The 18568-nt window shown below is 40.8% G+C and overlaps 1 protein-coding gene across 1 annotated transcript in view; it reads left to right on the top strand.

Moving 5' to 3' along the window:
- Positions 1–18568, top strand: part of SLIT3 (slit guidance ligand 3) — a 779517-nt gene that overhangs the window by 505173 nt on the left and 255776 nt on the right. Inside the window, exon 10 of the mRNA XM_054037022.1 lies at positions 15995–16066. Within this exon, the coding sequence (XP_053892997.1) occupies positions 15995–16066 (72 nt within the window). The remainder of the gene's footprint in view (positions 1–15994; positions 16067–18568) is intronic.

Raw genomic sequence — 18568 nt, 5'->3', positions numbered from 1 at the left:
ATTAAGAAACATTTGGAAGAAATGTATGAGTTGGAAGGACCACAGTATCTGAAACATCCTGAAGAATGTGTAAGCAGACCAGTATTCTGTCTCTGACCGTGGCCAGTGCCAGGTGCCCCAGAGTGGTGAACAGAACAGGATAATTATTGAGTGATCCATCCCCTATCTATCCCTTTCCTAATGGTTCCTAACATTCCAATAGCTTTTATGACTGCCACTGCACATTTCAGAGAACTATCCATGATGACACCAAGATCTCTTTCTTGAGTGGTAACAGCAAATTTAGACCCCAACATTTTGTATGTATAATTGAGACTGTGTTTTCAAATGTGCATTACTTTGCACCTATCAACACAGAATTTTATCAGCCATTTTGTTGCTCAGTCACCCAAATGTGTGAGATTCTTTTGTATGTAACTCTTTATAGTCAGCTTTAAGTTTAATTGCTTTGAGCAACTCATCTGCAAATTTTGCCACCTCACTCTTCACCCCCTTTTCCAGGTGATTTATGAATATTTTGAATAGTACTAGTCCCAGTACAGATCCTTGGGGAACCCCACTATAGTATTTACCTCTCTCTATTGTGAAAACTAACCATTTATTACTACGTTTCTTACCTGTCTTTTAATCAGTTACTGAGCCATGAGAGAACCTTCCATCTTATCCCATGATTGTTTACTTTGCTTAAGCTAAGAGAGAGAGACTTTCTAGTCACACTTTTAAAATGTTAGCTCCTTTCGACTTTTTTAAAATTTGTAACTTTTTGATATGCTTAGGGAATAAGCAATTGTCAAGAGAGTAGGGAGGTTATATTGTTTATATTTTATTTGAAGATAATCAAGTGAGAGTTCCTACACCAGTACTTGTTCTGTCTTTCTTGTGATGTGGTGTTTTATGCTGGCATAGATGAACAATGATTCTTTGTGGGGAGGCAATGGGTCTGGTGAACTGGGTGGATTAGGGAGTTACGATAACAGGTCTGGAGGTACTTATTATGATAGTGCTCTAGAGAAGAATTGTAATTCCCATGGGTAGTAGAAGAATCCCCCAGAGAACTTCCTGTGATATTACTAGTTCTTTTGAGAATATTCTGCACCAACCCATCATAATGTCTAACATCAGAGGTGTAGCCGTGTTAGTCTGAATCTGTAAAAAGCAACAGAGGGTCCTGTGGCACCTTTGAGACTAACAGAAGTATTGGGAGCATAAGCTTTCGTGGGTAAGAACCTCACTTCTTCAGATGCAAGTAATGGAAATCTGCAGAGGCAGGTATAAATCAGTATGGAGATAACAAGGGAGGGTGAGGTGCTCTGCTAGCAGTTTTTTTGCTGTAAGATGCAACAAACCTCGATGCCAACTCTGCCCACATATCTACACCAGCAACACCATCACAGGACCAAACCAGATCAGCTACAACATCACCAGCTCATTCACCTGCACGTCCACCAATGTTATATATGCCATCATATGCCAGCAATGCCCCTCTGCTATGTACATTGGCCAAACTGGACAGTCACTACGCAAGAGGATAAATGGACACAAGTTAGATATCAGGAATGGCAATATACAAAAACCTGTAGGAGAACACTTCAACCTCCCTGGTCATACAATGGCAGATGTAAAGGTAGCCATCTTACAGCAAAAAAACTTCAGGACCAGACTCCAAAGAGAAACTGCTGAGCTCCAGTTCATTTGCAAATTTGACACCATCAGATCAGGATTAAACAAAGACTGTGAATGGCTATCCAACTTCAGAAGCAGTTTCTCCTCCCTCGGTGTTCACACCTCAACTGCTAGCAGAGCACCTCACCCTCCCTGATTGAACTAACCTCGTTATCTCCATACTGATTTATACCTGCCTCTGGAGATTTCCATTACTTCCATCTGAAGAAATGAGGTTCTTACCCACGAAAGCTTATGTTCCCAATACTTCTGTTAGTCTCAAAGGCCCTCTGTTGCTTTTTAATGCCTAACATGTATCACTGACATCTCGCTGGATGAAGCTGCAGGGCCATTTTTGGCATGGTTGATTCTGATCAAGGTCTCAGTAGTCTACTAATCTCAAATGTGAAGAGGTAGGGGGAATAATTTGTGATAAATTCATCTTGCTTCATATGTATGTATGTGGACAACCTCAGAGAGGAGATTTTTTTTAAGCCTCTGACTATTTCCTGTGCCCCAAGGACAGGACCAGAGTTTATGATTCTGTTTTTTTACTCTTGACAATAAACCAGTTTAGATGGAGGGTTCCACAGCTGAAATATTCCAGGTGATGTCAGTGCTCCTATTGGAGGCCTAATGGCTTATTTTCTTGGTGGATGTCAGCATGAAAAAGGACAACAGCTTAATGAGCAAAAATATCTTCCCGGAAACTGTTGGGGTTTTATACAGAACACTGAAGACGAGACCATCACTGGATCTGGTTCTGATCATTCCTATATTGGAGTTACCCCAAGTAAGTGGTCTGATAGGAAGGGCTATTTCATACCTCCATCAGCATCACACCTTGGAGATTCATTAGTTGTTTAGATTTCTGTGGTTTCTGTAATGCTTTGAGCATATGTCAGATATACTCTTACAACTGGGGTGTTGATCACCTTCCCATCAAGGCTCCATTTTCAGTAGTAAAGGGTACTGTCAACTTCTTGACCTGTATCCTTTTGTTTCTTGTACCTGGAAGTTGCCATGGGTTGACTGATGTTCTGTGGATGAAGTAGCTGGAGTCACAGATTGGAGAGGAACTTAATATGAAGTTTCCTGGAGTCTGATATTATTCTTTGGCCATACGTAGGTGTCTCAAATTGGGCACCCTAAGTTTTTAGATACTTTGACCCCATTCTCTCTGTGCCTCAGTTTCCCATCTGTAAAATCTCACCTCTCACAAGGTTGTTGTAAAAATATATTTGTGTTTGTGAAGCACTCAAAGACTATAGTGATGAGTGCTATAGAAAGGTCCATGAGGAAATTAAAATTCTGTTTTAAGAGCAGGGCTTGAATAGCATGCTGCAAATAAGGAATGGGGCCATACACTGAACAAGGGGAAAAAATATTGAATAACTGCACATGAAGTGAGCATCATCCATCCTGTGCAATGAATGACACAGGGGTCCTCTTAAAAAAAATAGTATGTGATTTTGTCATTAAAGAACCATCCTAATCCATATGCACAGGCAACCTTAATTCTGGCATTTCCTAACTTTTGAGGGCTTGATTTGCAACCTTCATAATGTCCTCTTAATAGTACTTTTTGGGTATAAATGAAAAATAGAATAGAGTATTAAAAACATGTATAAAGGGGAACAATTTTGGTGGAAGAATATTAGGTCTCTTCCATCCTTCACATGTGATTTTATTGCAGATTACGAACCCCAGGATCAGGGCCGGCTCCAGGTACCAGCTTAACAAGCAGGTGCTTGGGACGGCCAAGGAAGAGGGGCGGCACCTGCGGCAATTCAGGGGCGGCAGGTCCCTCACTCCCTCTTGGAGCGAAGAACCTGCCGCTGCTGATCGCGGCTTTTTTTTTTTTCCAATTGCCGCCGCCGGTTGCGATCGTGGCTCTTTTTTTTTTTTTTTTGCTTGGGGCGGCAGAAATGCTGGAGCCGGCCCTGCCCAGGATGATACCCAAATTTGTATCACCACCATGCATCACACTCCAGCAACCCAATGTATATACTCAATATATTAACACCTTATTAAGGTGTACATTTGTAGTAGATTTATCTTTATGTCTCATATTAGAGGTTTTAAATCTATGCCTACATTGTACTTAATTCACCAATATGTCACTCCAGTTTTACACTAGAATAACTCCACTGAAATGAATGGAGGCACAATTGCATATAATTGGAGTAATGCAGAGTTGAATCGAACTTGATGTACCTGGATCAGAAATGGCTGAACAGTGAAGTATGGGACTTTGATTTAGATGCTGATTTGAACCTTTTATATTGAGAAACCAGTTGGAAACGCATCAGGGGGTTCTAGTTTCGATCAGCTCAGTAATACAATAAGAGCAACTGTTTTCACTGAGATTATGCTTTTGCAGTTCCAGCACTAGCCAGTACAAGTAATTAGTCAGGTGTTCCAAATATTTGAGTTGAACCAAACTTTTTCAAACCTCAAAATGGAGTCTGGGATTGTTTCAAGTTTAGTGAGAACTTCAGGTCAGATGTCTTTTAGTATCTGGTTTACCGATTCTTAATACTGATTTGTTTTATTGCCAACCAACATTGTTGGTTATGTAGAATATATACTTCATTTTGGTAAATAATGGCTTCTTATAGCTTGAGACAAATAAGAGATATTCACTTAATATTGTGGAAATATCTGTTATTGCACTTCTAAATATTCATTATCTCCTCTGATTACCTAGAGAAAAGCAAACAAAGCTGCTTTCCCTGAGAAAACAGCTTTAACTTTAACTTTCTATTCATTCTGCCTTTAGCAAATGTGCTTCTTTGCCAAACCATTACATTTTAGGGAATTGATTTTGTGACAGCGAGTAGGAGGGAGTCCCAGTGGGGACTATTGCACAGTTGGTAGAACAGGCAACTCAATATCAAGGGTTCTTGGTTCTATTTCTGGGGCTCTTGCTGCTTCATTGATACCCTTTGGGGAAGTTCTTGTTGATCAGTATACCCACAGAATATACCTCAGAGGGGTGTTGAGACTTAAATAATTAATTCTGAGTGAAGATTGTGTGATTGTAAGAATGAAGGTGTTATAGAAGTGCAAAATACCCTTTCCATTGTCTTTTTTAAATAGACATTTCTATGATGTCATTTTACAAATTTGATTTTGCATATATTAAATTACACCAACAGAATCCTTTAAAATAGGAAGTATGTGAAGCATTTCTTATTAATAAATCCGTTATTTTCAGTCATTTATTCGTGCACCATAAGAACTTAGTCTGCATTGAAATTTGGCTTTAACATCTCAAACCGGAGGAGAGTTTTTAATTTTTTTTTTCAAAATTAATTTCCTTTTAAATAAAAGTAATGCCCATTGAATTTGGGGGCAGAGGAAAGATAGGTCAGCAATTCAAATTGTCCTCTCTCAAGAAGTTAATAATGGATTTTTTCCCATCAGTTTTCCAATATATAATGTGGCTTAGACCAGTATAGTATTTCTGAACACACCTATTGACTGTTCCAATGGAGGCCCCCAGGGTAGGAAAGCAGAGTTTGTCTACTCTATTTGAGTTATATAATACGATCTTCACTCACTGCTGTAAAGTGGCTCTGGACATCTTTACATGTCAGTTTTGCCTACTGCTTTCAGATGTCACCAGGCAAACTGTCATCGACTGCTTATGCTCACCATCAAGAAACAATTTCCTACACTCTAGGCTTAAAACATGTACAGGGCCACCTTTCCACTGAGAACAAGGACATGAAAATTGCAGCTATTTTAGATGAACTGAACAATCAGTGGAGAGGGCTTAAATCAGTGATAAATGGTGGGAATAAAAACACTTTCATGTGCAGAGATGGGTTAAGGAGAACATGTAGTTTTGTTTTGTCTGGGTATCAAAATGTACAATTTGTACGGAAATGTTCAGGTTCTTTTTAAATTGGTAGTAGGTAAATTTTGCTTTGTATAGTATTTGCTAAATCCTTGAAGGGAAGAGAGTGAGGTAGCTCAGTAATTAAATATTTCCAGATTTGTTGAATGAGATATTTGACATAGACGATGTTTGGATATTAAAATAGATACAAATAAGCAATCACTACATAAGATTTCAGCTGTTAGATCAAGCTAAGCTTTGTATTTTAGATATTTACTTACTTTCTGATTTGTTAAATGTGACTATTGTCACCTCCAACCACAAGAAGGTACATTATGTTTTTACTAAGTCTGATAATTGTATACATTTTTATGGTTGCATCATCATTTTTTTAGATTGGTCTGGCCAGTTTATAATTTTGACATTTGTATGCAGATGAATTTCACCAGGACAAGCTGTGTAAGACTTTGTAATCTTGGGAGTATTTTCTGAAGCATCCTTTCAGCTCACCAGACACATAAATCTAGCTCTGTTAATAAAAGGGAATTTGTATGAACAGTAAGGACAATATCATATACCAAGTTATCAAATTGACTAACTTTAGATCAAGCAATGCAGACTAGGACATTCAGAACAAAAAAACCTCAGAGATCTTGTTTTATCTAATGTGAATGTCACTCAAAGGTAGTTTCTAACATTGTATTTTGCAAAGCACAGTCTTTTTTGTACTTGTAATTGTACCTTGTATTGAAAGCCACAATATAAAGTGTTGGCTGAAATATTGCAGGAAGGAGATTGTATTGTATCATGTGTGTATGCATCTTGAAAGTTCATTATGAAAGTGTAGAAGACATTAGGGAAAATAAATATGGAATACAAAAGCATTAATTTTATATAAAATGTGCTAATCAGTTTTATTATTGCAGGCAGGTGCTATGATGTTTGATTTGTATGTTTGTTTTTCTGCTGGTTTTATTAAATGAACGTGTGGGTTTTGATGGATGTTTTCACTGAAAGGATATGCAACATGTAGAATCTAGTTAACAGAGCCCTAAAACATCTGTTTTGTTGACAAAATACTATAAGTGACAGCACTTTATCACACAGGGAAAGTATTTGCACCTTTCCCACCTGTCCTTGTTTTTCACCTTTTCTTCTGATCCCTTTTCCTTGTCAACGTTTTAGATATGTAGTACAAATAGATATTAAAAAACTGGGATTGTGCACAAATTATATAATAGATTATATGCTGACTATTTTCCCTTTCAAACAGTTTACTATTAGGTAACGCTTCCAGCAAATCTAAAAGAATTATCTGTCTTAAAATTTCAAGAAAGTAATACAACAAAATGTCAAGATTGTAAATTTACACACAGCCTCAAAACTCGGCATTGGTTATTCTGGTATCCAAACAGTCTTGCTGTGCTAATGTTCAGGATCTACATTGGAGGTTTTATGCCTGACATATAGAGGAATTGTAAGCCCTGGGATGGGATGTCAGCCTGCTAAGGATTAATGAGCATAATGAGATGACCATGTGGCTCATTAAGGATTTAGATGTTTTTCTTGTGACAAAGCAGAACAAAAAAGCAGAGATAAGTCCAAATGCCACATATGCATTAGTTGATACCGATTAGTTGAAAACCACTTCTTGTTTACATGTATGAAATTTAACTACAATCAAATTGGCAAGGTGCAAGGGTGTTTTCCAATACATAAAACCAGAATCCTCAAATACTACCGAGCTGGAGAGGGCTCAGAGGTTGAACAAGCCTCTTAGTAACAGACTCAGCCTTTGGGTCCTGTAAGAGTTGCATTGTTTATATATAATAAAAATTAAGACCCTAATTGTGCACTGAGAACCACACATTCAGAGCCCCACTGAAGTTAGTGGGGTGACATGTGGTACAGGAGTCTGCCTGCAGAGTTCTTAATGCTCAAGTGGTCCCAAGTTTCTTGCCCCTCTTCTTGCCAAGGCATCTTGAAAGGATAGACCCATGTGTACCAATGCACACCCAATGAATGGAATGTGTAGCCCTAGGCCCCATTTCAACAGCGGGGGGTCGGGAAGAGCCAAATATCCCCCTCAAGCAAAGTGAGTCTTTCCTTCCCAGATCCATACACAGAGGCCCCCATGCACACAGTCCTCTCACTCCCCTGTGGAAGCGTGGGCAAGGCAGCCCCATACAGAGTGGGGTGATCCTGGACAGAAAATGGGTTATATTTAATGGTGGAAGCAGCAAAACATTGTTCCACATTCAGCCCAGAAAAACTGTTTGGCCTTGTTTAACGCTTGCCCCCCCATTCCCGTTTGCTAAGCACTCTTGCTGTTGCTATGACCATGTCAGTTAACATAAGGGGAACAGTCACCTGTTGAGCTCCCCATCAGTTCCTGAAGCTATTTATGGGGGAGAAACTGCATAGACATAGACCCTTTCACCACCCCTTACCACACCACTCCAGTAAAGCATACAGAAGAGGGTATTTGAAGCCAAGTTTCTGCTGCACTGACTGGGAGTCCAGTAATCCCTGGAACCTGCCTCATTCGTGCCCATTTTCCTTCTCAGCCCCAGCCCACAAACTGACACCTGGTTCTAGGAGGGAGTTGGGAGCCCTCTTCCTCCCACCTCGACCAGCCAGAAGAGAAACTCCTGCGACCCCCACTACTGCTGCTGCTTTGAGGAACAACCTCCAAGGAGGGGAGCCACCTATTAAAGTCTCAATGAAGTCATGAGAGACAGAAACATGGTGGGTTGAGACTCCTGCAGGTGTCTGGAGGTGGAAGGGTTAATGGATTAGGGAGGCAGGAGAGAATGACACTGATGGATTTATTGAGAAGCAAAGTGAAGGGCAAAGCATTTTATCCAGGGTCTGCCACATGCATCAGTTTTGAGGCAGAAAGTTTGGGACCCTCATGTTCAGATGTATCAGCATGTCAGAGTCATCCAGCTGCTTATGAAGAAAGACACATCCATGTTATAGATAAACTAGGTTCAAAAACAGAAAGCTACCGCAGAGCACAGCAGCAGGAAAGAAAAATTAGGACCATCTTCCTATCTGTTTGGAGAGTACCTAACACAAGGAAGTGCTTGATTCAGACTAAGGCCCCTCCTCTTTAGCATATGGAAAATACTCTGTTGTATCTCATGGATTCATACAATTGTTGCTAAAATCAGCATTTGCAAGCTGGTAGTGAAAGTGCTGTTGATATGTATCAATTTGGACTCAATGAACTGCAGATACCATGGTGTGGCAAGTGTTGAGTTTTTAATGGGGCCGCTATATCAGAGGCCAGAACAAGCCCTTAAAGTGCAACTACATTGTTTCTACTTTAAAAGTTGTCAACTGTCACACTAGAGAGCTCTTTGCTGAGCATTGCTATCCAAATAGGTTAGTGTACACAGATTTATTTTAAGAGACCATTTCAGGCTTGACAATTCCAATGGGAATTTTGGCTGCTAAAGATCTGCCCTTAGTTAGATAAATAGTTAAAAATTCAGTCAAGAATTCCATCACTAGCTTTTTAAAGATGCAGTATGGATCGGAAGAATCTACAGCCCATAATTGTGTGAACAACTGTTCATTATCACTTGAAAGAAGATTTGAACTGATGGGTGAAAACTCATATTCCTGCTCCATGACTCTGGGTTAAACCTGAAGATCTGCAGCCATGTTGAAATGGAATGGTGCAGACAGAGAAGAGCAAGTGCCTTGAGAAACCAAAGGAAAAGGTAATTAGGAAGACGTGGTCATACTTGGATAAGTGGATGAAAGTCCATATAGGTAAACAGTCTTTTGTTTTTTAATGGAATACCTGAGACCTAACTCATGTTTCCTTAAAACTACCATAATGTTTCAGACCTTATGCAAAAGTTGACCAACTTTGTGGGTGAATGACTCTGCAGTGTCCATGTGCTTGGAAACTGCTTAGATATTTATCAGTCTAATCATTTCTGATCCAAAGTCACGTGTTGGTCTCTGTTATGCATTAGATCCAAGTTCTGTAAGGCTAATTTTTGAAGCTGACAGATTTCCAATACCACTCAAAGATGATGGAGGTTAGGGCATGGGAGATAGTCAGCTAGTTCCTTAAAAAAACAATACGTAACAAAACACTTGGTACATGGAGGGGAGTTGCTAGCTGCCCTCTTGTTTTAGGATGGGAGGGCAGGTTGCTGACCACAGCTCCTCCACCCCATAAGAAACCATGAAGTAGGAAGGTAAAGTTGAGTCCTGTTGGGAAGAAGTAAATTCCCTTGGTTGCAGTGGAAAAATAATGGTTTCATTATGATTCATAATAAATAGCATTGATTTTACTTGGAAGGCACTCAGATACTATGGTGATGGTGGCAGTATAAATCCCTAAGACAGTGAGAGAACCACATATATTCAGTGTTGTATAATAGTAGTATCAGCAGCTCCAATTAGGAAGGGAATGAAAGCTTTAAATATCCATTACTTAAAACAGCAGAGTGCAAAGAGATATATTTAGAATATTTGGTGTTCCTCTATCCCAAAAACACAGCCATTAAAGCATTTCTGTTGTCTTTTGGGTGAGGAAGGGAGAGAAGAAATACAAAGGCCACCACTCAGCAGCGCCAACCCACAAAGTTTCTGAAGCAACAAGACTGTGCATTTTGACCTCAGACTTTGTTGACATGGTGCTGTCCAAATCCCTTATTGGCATTGTTTTGTTGTGCACTGCAGTAATTCAGTACAAATAGAATTTTACTTTGTTCCTTTAATTACATAGTAAGAAGCTGGTACTGATTGGGTAAATGCAAAGCAGTATTTTTTCGTAACCACAGTGCATTTTACATAGTGCTTACCTTTTGATACATACTTTGATACAGTGACCTATGGATATGTTAGTGTAATTATGATGGAACTGTTGCAGAGTGGGACAGGCCATTCAAGGCAGGAAAGGGTTCAGTAGACCTAGGTCAGGTTTCAACACCTCTTTAAGGCAACTTGTAATCAAAGAGAAGAGTAAATCTGATGCCTGACCAGCTCCTGTTAACGGCCAAACAAATTCAGCAGACTTCCTTCATCAAAGTCCCAAGCATAAGGTGTGGCAACTTTTAAAATGCAGCTCACCTTACTCAAGTATCAGGAAGAATCACACTTCTCATTTGGTCTCTGACGCTTCCTAGAGATCCCCCACCTTCCTCCCTGACACCGCTATTCCCAATCCCCAACTCTTCAGAGCACATTGCACTGGGAGGAATTAAGTAATTTCTCACCACTAACCTTGACTTGCAATCCTGCACATCCTTACACGCAGGATAGGCTATCCTTCCTCCAGCCAGGGACAGAGGACTAACACCATCCCGATGACCTTAGAATAGGCTCTGTGTACCCTGTCAGACAAATGAGAACTAGCAAGGTACTGATGTCCCTCTTTCTACCAGATATTTCTTTTTGGCCACCCAAATGGTGCAAGCCTGTAAGAACTTTGGCCATTTAAGCAGAGCAACATGATCCATTGAGTAGATTGGCTATTGTACGTTACTTTATCCTCTCCCAGCAGGGACGTTCATGGCTGCCTCTTGCGGAAGGGACGTTTTCTGACACATCTCAAGCACAGCACAACAACACTGTTAATAGACCGTGGCTGTCTCATTTGTAGACTCTATTCATTTGACAGCTAAGAATTATCAGTACTGATGTTTCGCTCCCTCTCTCTTTTTTTTCCCAAGCTAGTGATTTGTCTGTGTTATGGGTAGGCTTGACAAACCATTACGCATTAGCAGCTGAGATGTTGTTTGAAATGGGAAAATTGCTAGCAAACTGCTCCATTAGCAAGCCGAGTAACAAATTCTTTTTCCCCCCAATGAAAAAGAGATAGCTGAGACCCAAATTAATTTGGCTGTCTCCCCCACTCAGCTATGGGCATTACTCTTCAAGACAAATGGCTTTGTCATTCCAAAGAATGTGATCTGGCTCTAAGAAAGCTGCGTTAGGTGGTTGTTTTTTATCTTTTTGTGTTTTCCTGCATGTGTTTGAGTAGTGTAAGCACCAGCTGAGGAGATGACAAAAAGATTTGTACCCCAGTGAACCTTGAGATGGATTAGGATGGGATTTCGAGTGCTTATTCTTTGCCAAAGGATCATTTGTCACCTTTAAGTACGTCCTTTCCCCCTTGCTTTTTCTAACTGTTTTGTTTACTATCTGCTCTTAGTGCCACAAAGTCATTTAAAAATCAAAAAGATCTCCCATGTCATATTATTAGAAGAAAAATATATTTGAATCCATCAGGCCTTCTGCATTTTCCAGGCTCTGATACTTTATTAGAGGGGAATAAAGGAAATTGCTCTTGTCCTTTGACATCCACTGTCATTGAAGCTTTTAAAGTAAAACTTCCAAAGGCAGACACAACACTGTTCATATCAGAAGGGGGAAGTGCAGCATCTGTAATACATCTGGGCAGTATGAACGGTGCTCTCAGGCAGCAGCTGACATGGCAGAATGAAGAGGATAACTGAATGGATGAGCAAAAGTCCATGAGAAGGTTGAACAGTACCTTTCATATAGAGTCATTTATTCCATCATTCTTTACAGTGTGTTCTCATGGATTCCACTTGTTCAGTGCTGTGTCTGTTAAATACAGATGGTTGCAAAATATTAGTGAAAATGAAATTTGGATGAAGAATGGAAACAAATTTTCCTGAATTTTTTTCATTTTCCAACTATTTACTTTTACATTTTCACTTCAAATCCAAACTGTACAGAAATCTAGAACAGGGGCGAAAGGGTTCAAATAGCCAAGACAGATTATTCTTTTGTGCTTACATCTTTCATCAGAAGATCTCAGAATGTCTCTCAAAAATTGTTTCCTCATATTCCAGAGAGGCAAGTAAAAGGTACATAATGGATCACTTCACCAACCACTGAAATCTCAGACACCTCTGCTATAGAACAATAGTTGCTCTTTAACAACATACAGCAACACCATCCAATGCTCTAGGACATGGGCTAAAGAATGCTGTCTACCTGAAGATGCAAATTAGATCAATTTCATTCTGCCTAGCTCTACTCTTAAAATAGAATTTAACCAAGATGTTCAGATTACCACACACACCATTTCTTTTATTTATTTATTTATTTATTTATTTTTGCAAAGTGTTACATGTTCTAGTAACATTTTGCATCTCATTTGAAAGATTGTTCTTCTAGCATCACTGTTCCCCATTATTCAATGGTGAGTCAGCACTGACTCAGTGTGAAGAGTGACCTCTCAGAACCATAAGCACCTCTTCTGGCAGAACCTAATTGTTACTTGGATATCTCCCATCTAATACTGACCTGTATGCATGTTGCTTAGCTAGTGAGGTTAGACTGTGTAGTATTACTAACTAGTAATGTGAATCACTTATGTTGTTCACATTTCTAATAATATAAAAATTAATTGCCATTTTCAACCTGTACCCACAGCTCCATAATGTGCATTTATGAATAAAGAAATTGTAAAGCCCAAGTTTCTACTTCATATTTTCCGATTACTCGTTTTAATATTATACAGTAAATGTCGACTGTGCTTTGTGGCAAGTTTGGAATCTACATGCATCTACTTGCCTGACCTCATTATCATGATAGAGCCCACTAAGCATCATCTGTTCGGCCTAGTCCCCCACAGAAAGGACTTCTTAAAAATTAAATAAAATCAAGAGCTTATTGCAGAACTAAGCTGAAAATGCAGCAGCATGTGATACCACCCTTGACCATCTATTTTCATCACAGGCCATCTGCTGCTCATTTGTGGTGAATGGCGAAGAACTCAATGCTGCTTCTGAGTGTTACTGGCCAACTCCCTGTGAAACAACCCTCTGGAATCGTAATTTCTCTTTCTTTCCCCTGACTTTATCCTCCTCTAGGTTATTTATTTTTCGCATTTGCAAGAGGTGTGGACTTTAATCCCTGGTGATTGCAATTTGGTGTGTGTGCATGTTGGGGAAGTGGGGAAAAGGGAGTTGCTATCTTTTACATATAAATGCTTCTGTTCTTTATGTGTGACATTTTCCTGTGTACTTCAAAGAATTATTTATACAGGGCCAAGTTTTCACCCAGCCTAACCTCATCTTGCAATTCTGTTCAATTGATTGCTCCTGTGGAAATGGATATGCACCTCTGAAGCATGTGAAACCCCAATTTGTGTCCCCAAAGTGGGTAGTTGGGCAAACAACTCCCTACTTTGTTCATAGAAATTAGTGCACATGCAAACTTTTGTGAGTTTGTAAAGCAAAAGGCTTTGCTGAAAAATTGACCTCCGAATGTCTAGGAAAAGTCTGTTGTAACTCTGGGAAGCACATGCACACTAAAACACCAGTGTGCTGATATTTGCAGCAATTTTCATTTCACTGCTCATTCCCCTGCAGTACAGTGCATGTGCGTACCATACTATTTAGGACTAACTGGGAGAGACTCAAATCACAAAATAATTGAGATAAGTCAGATAATGGATCCACAAAATAGGAATGGTAACAGTAATGCTTAATGGCAATGACTACATACGCATTGTTTTACTTGCTCTTCAGTTCCACTAAACTGTTTCCTGTAAGACAGCCAAAATAGTGAAAATGTATTGGGGGAAGTGGGATTTTTGTTTACTCATTGCAGGCACAGATCATTTGGAGGATATTCTCTGAAGCAAAGAGCTATAGGCTTCATAAGCTCCCTCTTCATTCTCCTGCAGTCCTTTAAGGCACACATGCTTCACCTTCTTGCTGTACTGCATTTTATCTCCATACTCATACTTTCACGTTTTTGTTTCTCTCTTCCATGTGGTTGCAGCAGTAATCAATGCTGATTAACTCCATGTCATCTCAGGGAGTTGTTTTCTTAAGTACCTATCACCACGATTGCTTTTAAAGAAAGGAGTGTGTTGGGTTGCCTTGGCCCCTTTGGGATCAGTGAGGTGCTTTTGTATTTCAACCCTCTATCATTTCCAACAAGAGTGATTGGTGACCATGCCAACACAGTTAAAACTCAGGATTATATGAAGTTCTTTTTGTAAAATAGAGGCTTAGTAGATTTCAATGCCAGTGTCAGATTTAGATAGAAGAATTTTTGATAACATGATAAATTTAGTATTTTGAGTTTAGCTTATTGGGATTCGCTTTTATTATTAACCAGGGAGATCACACGGCCTGTTCTTGAGGATTATGGGAACCTTTTAAAATGTCTACTTAGAAACTTTTTTATGAAAAAATATTTTAAAAGCTTATTTAAGTTTTATATTCCTAAATCAATCTTGCAATTTTTTGTTTTATTTTACAGTTAATCTCATCCATAGTGTTTTATATGAGATGCCTCTCTGTATATGGCATTAAAAATAGACCCTAGTATTCTGAGGTAGTGAAAAAGGTGTTTTGTTTCATCTCTTGGGACCTCTCCTTTTATTTCTTGAGTGGCATCAGAAGAGGCAAAACACCTTATGCTTTGTATATAGCATTTTCTTTTTTCAAAGTATATCGCAAATATATACTAATCCTTTCAAAACCTGTGTGAGGTAGATAATAAAGCATTATTATTCCCAAATTACAAATTGTAAAAGTGATACAGAAGTTATTTTTAAGGCCTTGTCTGAAAAAGTGACACAGTGGGTTAATGACAGAGCCAGCTCTAGAACTTAAGAGTTTCTTGCTTTTACCCCCATGCTTTACAAACAGATCTACTTATCCATGAGAGAACATGGTCTAGTGGTCTGACATTGCAGACCAAATTCTATCTTAAGATAAGTGACTATATTGGGAGTTGTGGACATATGCGTAAAAAGTATTGTCTTAGATCTGAGTCAGCTTGAAAGCATCCTTTATCTACTTCAGAGAAGAATAATAGAGCAACTTCTTTGAGGTGGAAATTTGCCATCCTTTTGTAATAACTGCTTTGTACTTGGAGGGAATCGATACTTTTTACGTTATCCTTGGTGAGAAATATTACAATATACACCTCTACCCCGATATAACGCTGTCCTTGGGAGCCAAAAAATCTTACCATGTTACAGGTGAAACCGCATTATATCGAACTTGCTTTGATCCACTGGGGTGTGCAGCCCTGCCGCCCTGGAGCGCTGCTTTACCACGTTATATCTGAATTTGTGTTATATCAGGTCGTGTTATATCAGGGTAGAGGCGTACATTGGAAATCTTTTATTAATTCAGTTGGCCCTGAAGATGCTGATGGTGATTTGCAATGTGTCTATCTTGAGAAAGGACAAAGTGAGCTTAGCGCCCACACAACTAAATTTACCATCTTACTGTGAAATACTTTGTAGTTGGGTTTTCCTTTTTTTGGTAGAAATTTGGTTAGTCAGGAAGATGAATTTGTTTCCTAAAAAAGCCATTTGCTGAATTTTAGTGGCTTTCAAAAGAAAATCTGTTTCAAATATAGTTTTATATATTTGTACAAAAAGACGTTATAACATTTAATGTTATTCCTGCGTTACAATCTTATATTTAATGTTTACATTACTCTGTTTGTTTTTAGACGCTTGGAACAAAATTCCATCAAAACAGTTCCCCCTGGAGGTTTTTCCCAGTACAAGAAACTTAAGAGAATGTAAGTTTAAAAATAAGACTAAAATGGAAGATTATACTTGTAGCTTGTACTGTTTTGAATTTTATCTTCTTTATTTTTCAAATGTTGAAACTACTGAGATTGTATAGATAAACTCTTTTTTCAAAATATAAAGCAGCATGGAATTGGCCCAGGATGCTTAACAGTGCACGAAATCCTTAATAACATGCAGATTCACTTCTCTATTGTGTAGCATATGAAGTAATTAATTGATGTCTCCTTTATTTCTTTCTAAACATTGAATTCCTTTCCACAGAGAAGATTTTGAGTTATAATTTTCTCTTCTGCATTCAGATGTCTATTTGTAGGGTGAGCAGATGTCCCGTTTTTAAAGGGATAGTCCTGTTTTTAAGCCCTCCTGCAGGAGTCCCAACTTTTTTTTAAAAACGGGCAAATTGTCCCATATTTTCTGTCTCCCCCCCATCAGTACTGGCAGGTACTGCTGCTGGCCGGATCCCTGCTTGCCAGCCGCACGCCCACCAGTGGTAAGTGGGGAGTCCAGTAGCCGATGATTGGGGATGGGTGTGCAAGACTGGTGGTGGGGCAAAGCTGCAGCACATGGGGCTGGCTGATCCTCCTGCTGGTCCATCAGCGCAGCCCCCTGCTGCGTACCGGCTCTTGGCAAGCAGGGCCCCGCTCTCCGTCCTGTTTCCAGCCAGCACTGGCTGCGCGCTGCGAGCTGCGGTGGCTGGTGAGTGCAGGCAGGCGTCAGGCTGAGGCTGGTTTTGTGTCGCCTCTGCTGCCCACCCATCAGCCCTTTACGTACTCCCCCTCTCGCTGTCCTCTCCCTGCTTTGCCCCTTCACCCTCCCACAGCCCCGCTGCTCCTCCATATCTCCCCCGGTGGGGCGCGTCCTATTCCCAGCGCTGTGCAGAGAACCAGCCCCTGACTGGGGTGTTCAGCTCACCAACAGCCTGGCCAGCAGGCTCCTTCCTTCTCCTATTATCTCTGGCTGAGTCGGCGCCCCGGGAAAACCCAAGACCCTCCGGCCCAGGCACTGACCAGGAGGAGCTGAGCTCTGTGTGTGCCAGAGCCACACACAGCGCTGGCACAGGGAAGCCTCTCTGCCCCTCAGCTGAGCTCTGGTTTGTGGGGGGTGGAGGGGAAGCGATTTCCAGCCTGTTCGTGCCCCAACCCTGCAGACTCCACAGCAGCCTCCCAGGCAAGGGCTTAGCACATTCTTCATCTGCCCCCTGCTGCCCTGGGTCCTGACCCCAGGGAGTGTGGGGCTGCTCCATCTCCTAGGCACCCTCCCTGCTGAGCCACCTCTCTGGCCAGGTTCACTAAAGCCCCTGCAGTCAGTTTCCCTGGGCCCTCCTGCACAATGCATCCTTAGGCCTTAACCCCTTCCTGCCCATGCTGTAGCTGGGGGACAGGAAGCGGCTGGGTTATGTCCGTGGCCAGCAGCAGCCTGGAGGTGTTAGCCGCCTTTCGACATTGTGCGGGCAGGAAGGGACAAGCCGCTTCCAGTCACAGTGACGGGAGGTTACGGGGGAAGAGATGAGCTCTGCAAAAACACAGGCCAGGTCATCCATCCCCCACCTTCCCCTGTGGCTGGAAGCAGCTCCTGTCCCTTCCTTCCTACACAGTGCCAAAAGGCTGCTGCTGGCTACATTCTGGTGCGAGCCTGGCAGAAATCTGGAGGGGGGCATGTGACCCTTCATGCCTCCTCCCCACATGTTGCCTTGGGAAGATGCGGAGCCAGGTACTAAGAGAGGTGGGTCCGTCCCGAGGGCCTAGCCAGGCATGGAGGGTGGAGAGCGCCGGGCAAGGAAGGTTGGGTTAGTCGGTCACCCCCCCGTGTGAGAGAGGTATACGGGAGTGTGGGTGTGTCACCTCTCCCCATGTGTGTGCGGGGTGTGTGTATGACCCCTCCCCGTGTGAACCCTAAAGATAAGGTAAATAAAAAGAATCCAACACAGTATTTCTTTTTAACAGGGGCTCAGTCAACCAGGTGTTAATTTGAGTGTTTGTAGTGCATGGGGCTAATTCTAATTGATTGATACTGAACTCGCTTGAATACGAGTAATTTTACCACGTGTCTCGTATTCAGCATAGGGAAATATGGTCACCCTATCTGTTTGTATCACTTTAATTTAGTTGCCACTGATTAGGCGGGAGAGATGGTTCTTACAAGAGGGGTTTGAATGTTTGTAACAATATATTGTATGCCCTTGTTTTCTTAAGTACCCAAATTAGGTTTGGTTTCAAAACAAATATAGTAGGCTATTTTTTTCAGTCACCTGTATAAATCTAAAAGAAGCCTAATCTATTATGTTCAATATAGCTACCCTGGATTTACATCAATAGTAAAATAACAGAATTTGGAGATATATATATTTCTCCCCAGAAGTGAAGTTGAGGCTCATATGAGAGATGCTGGACTGACACAGCACTGGAAATTGTTGTCTGCTTCTGGCAGTAGTACTACAACCCAAAATCATGGTAAAACAAGCTTCTCCTAAACTGCCTTGCCATCCCATC

The sequence above is a fragment of the Malaclemys terrapin genome, chromosome 8 (genome assembly GCF_027887155.1).
Source record: "Malaclemys terrapin pileata isolate rMalTer1 chromosome 8, rMalTer1.hap1, whole genome shotgun sequence".
NCBI lineage: Eukaryota > Metazoa > Chordata > Testudines > Emydidae > Malaclemys > Malaclemys terrapin.
Note: the sequence above shows the minus strand (reverse complement) of the source record. Positions and strands in the feature narration are given on the sequence as shown.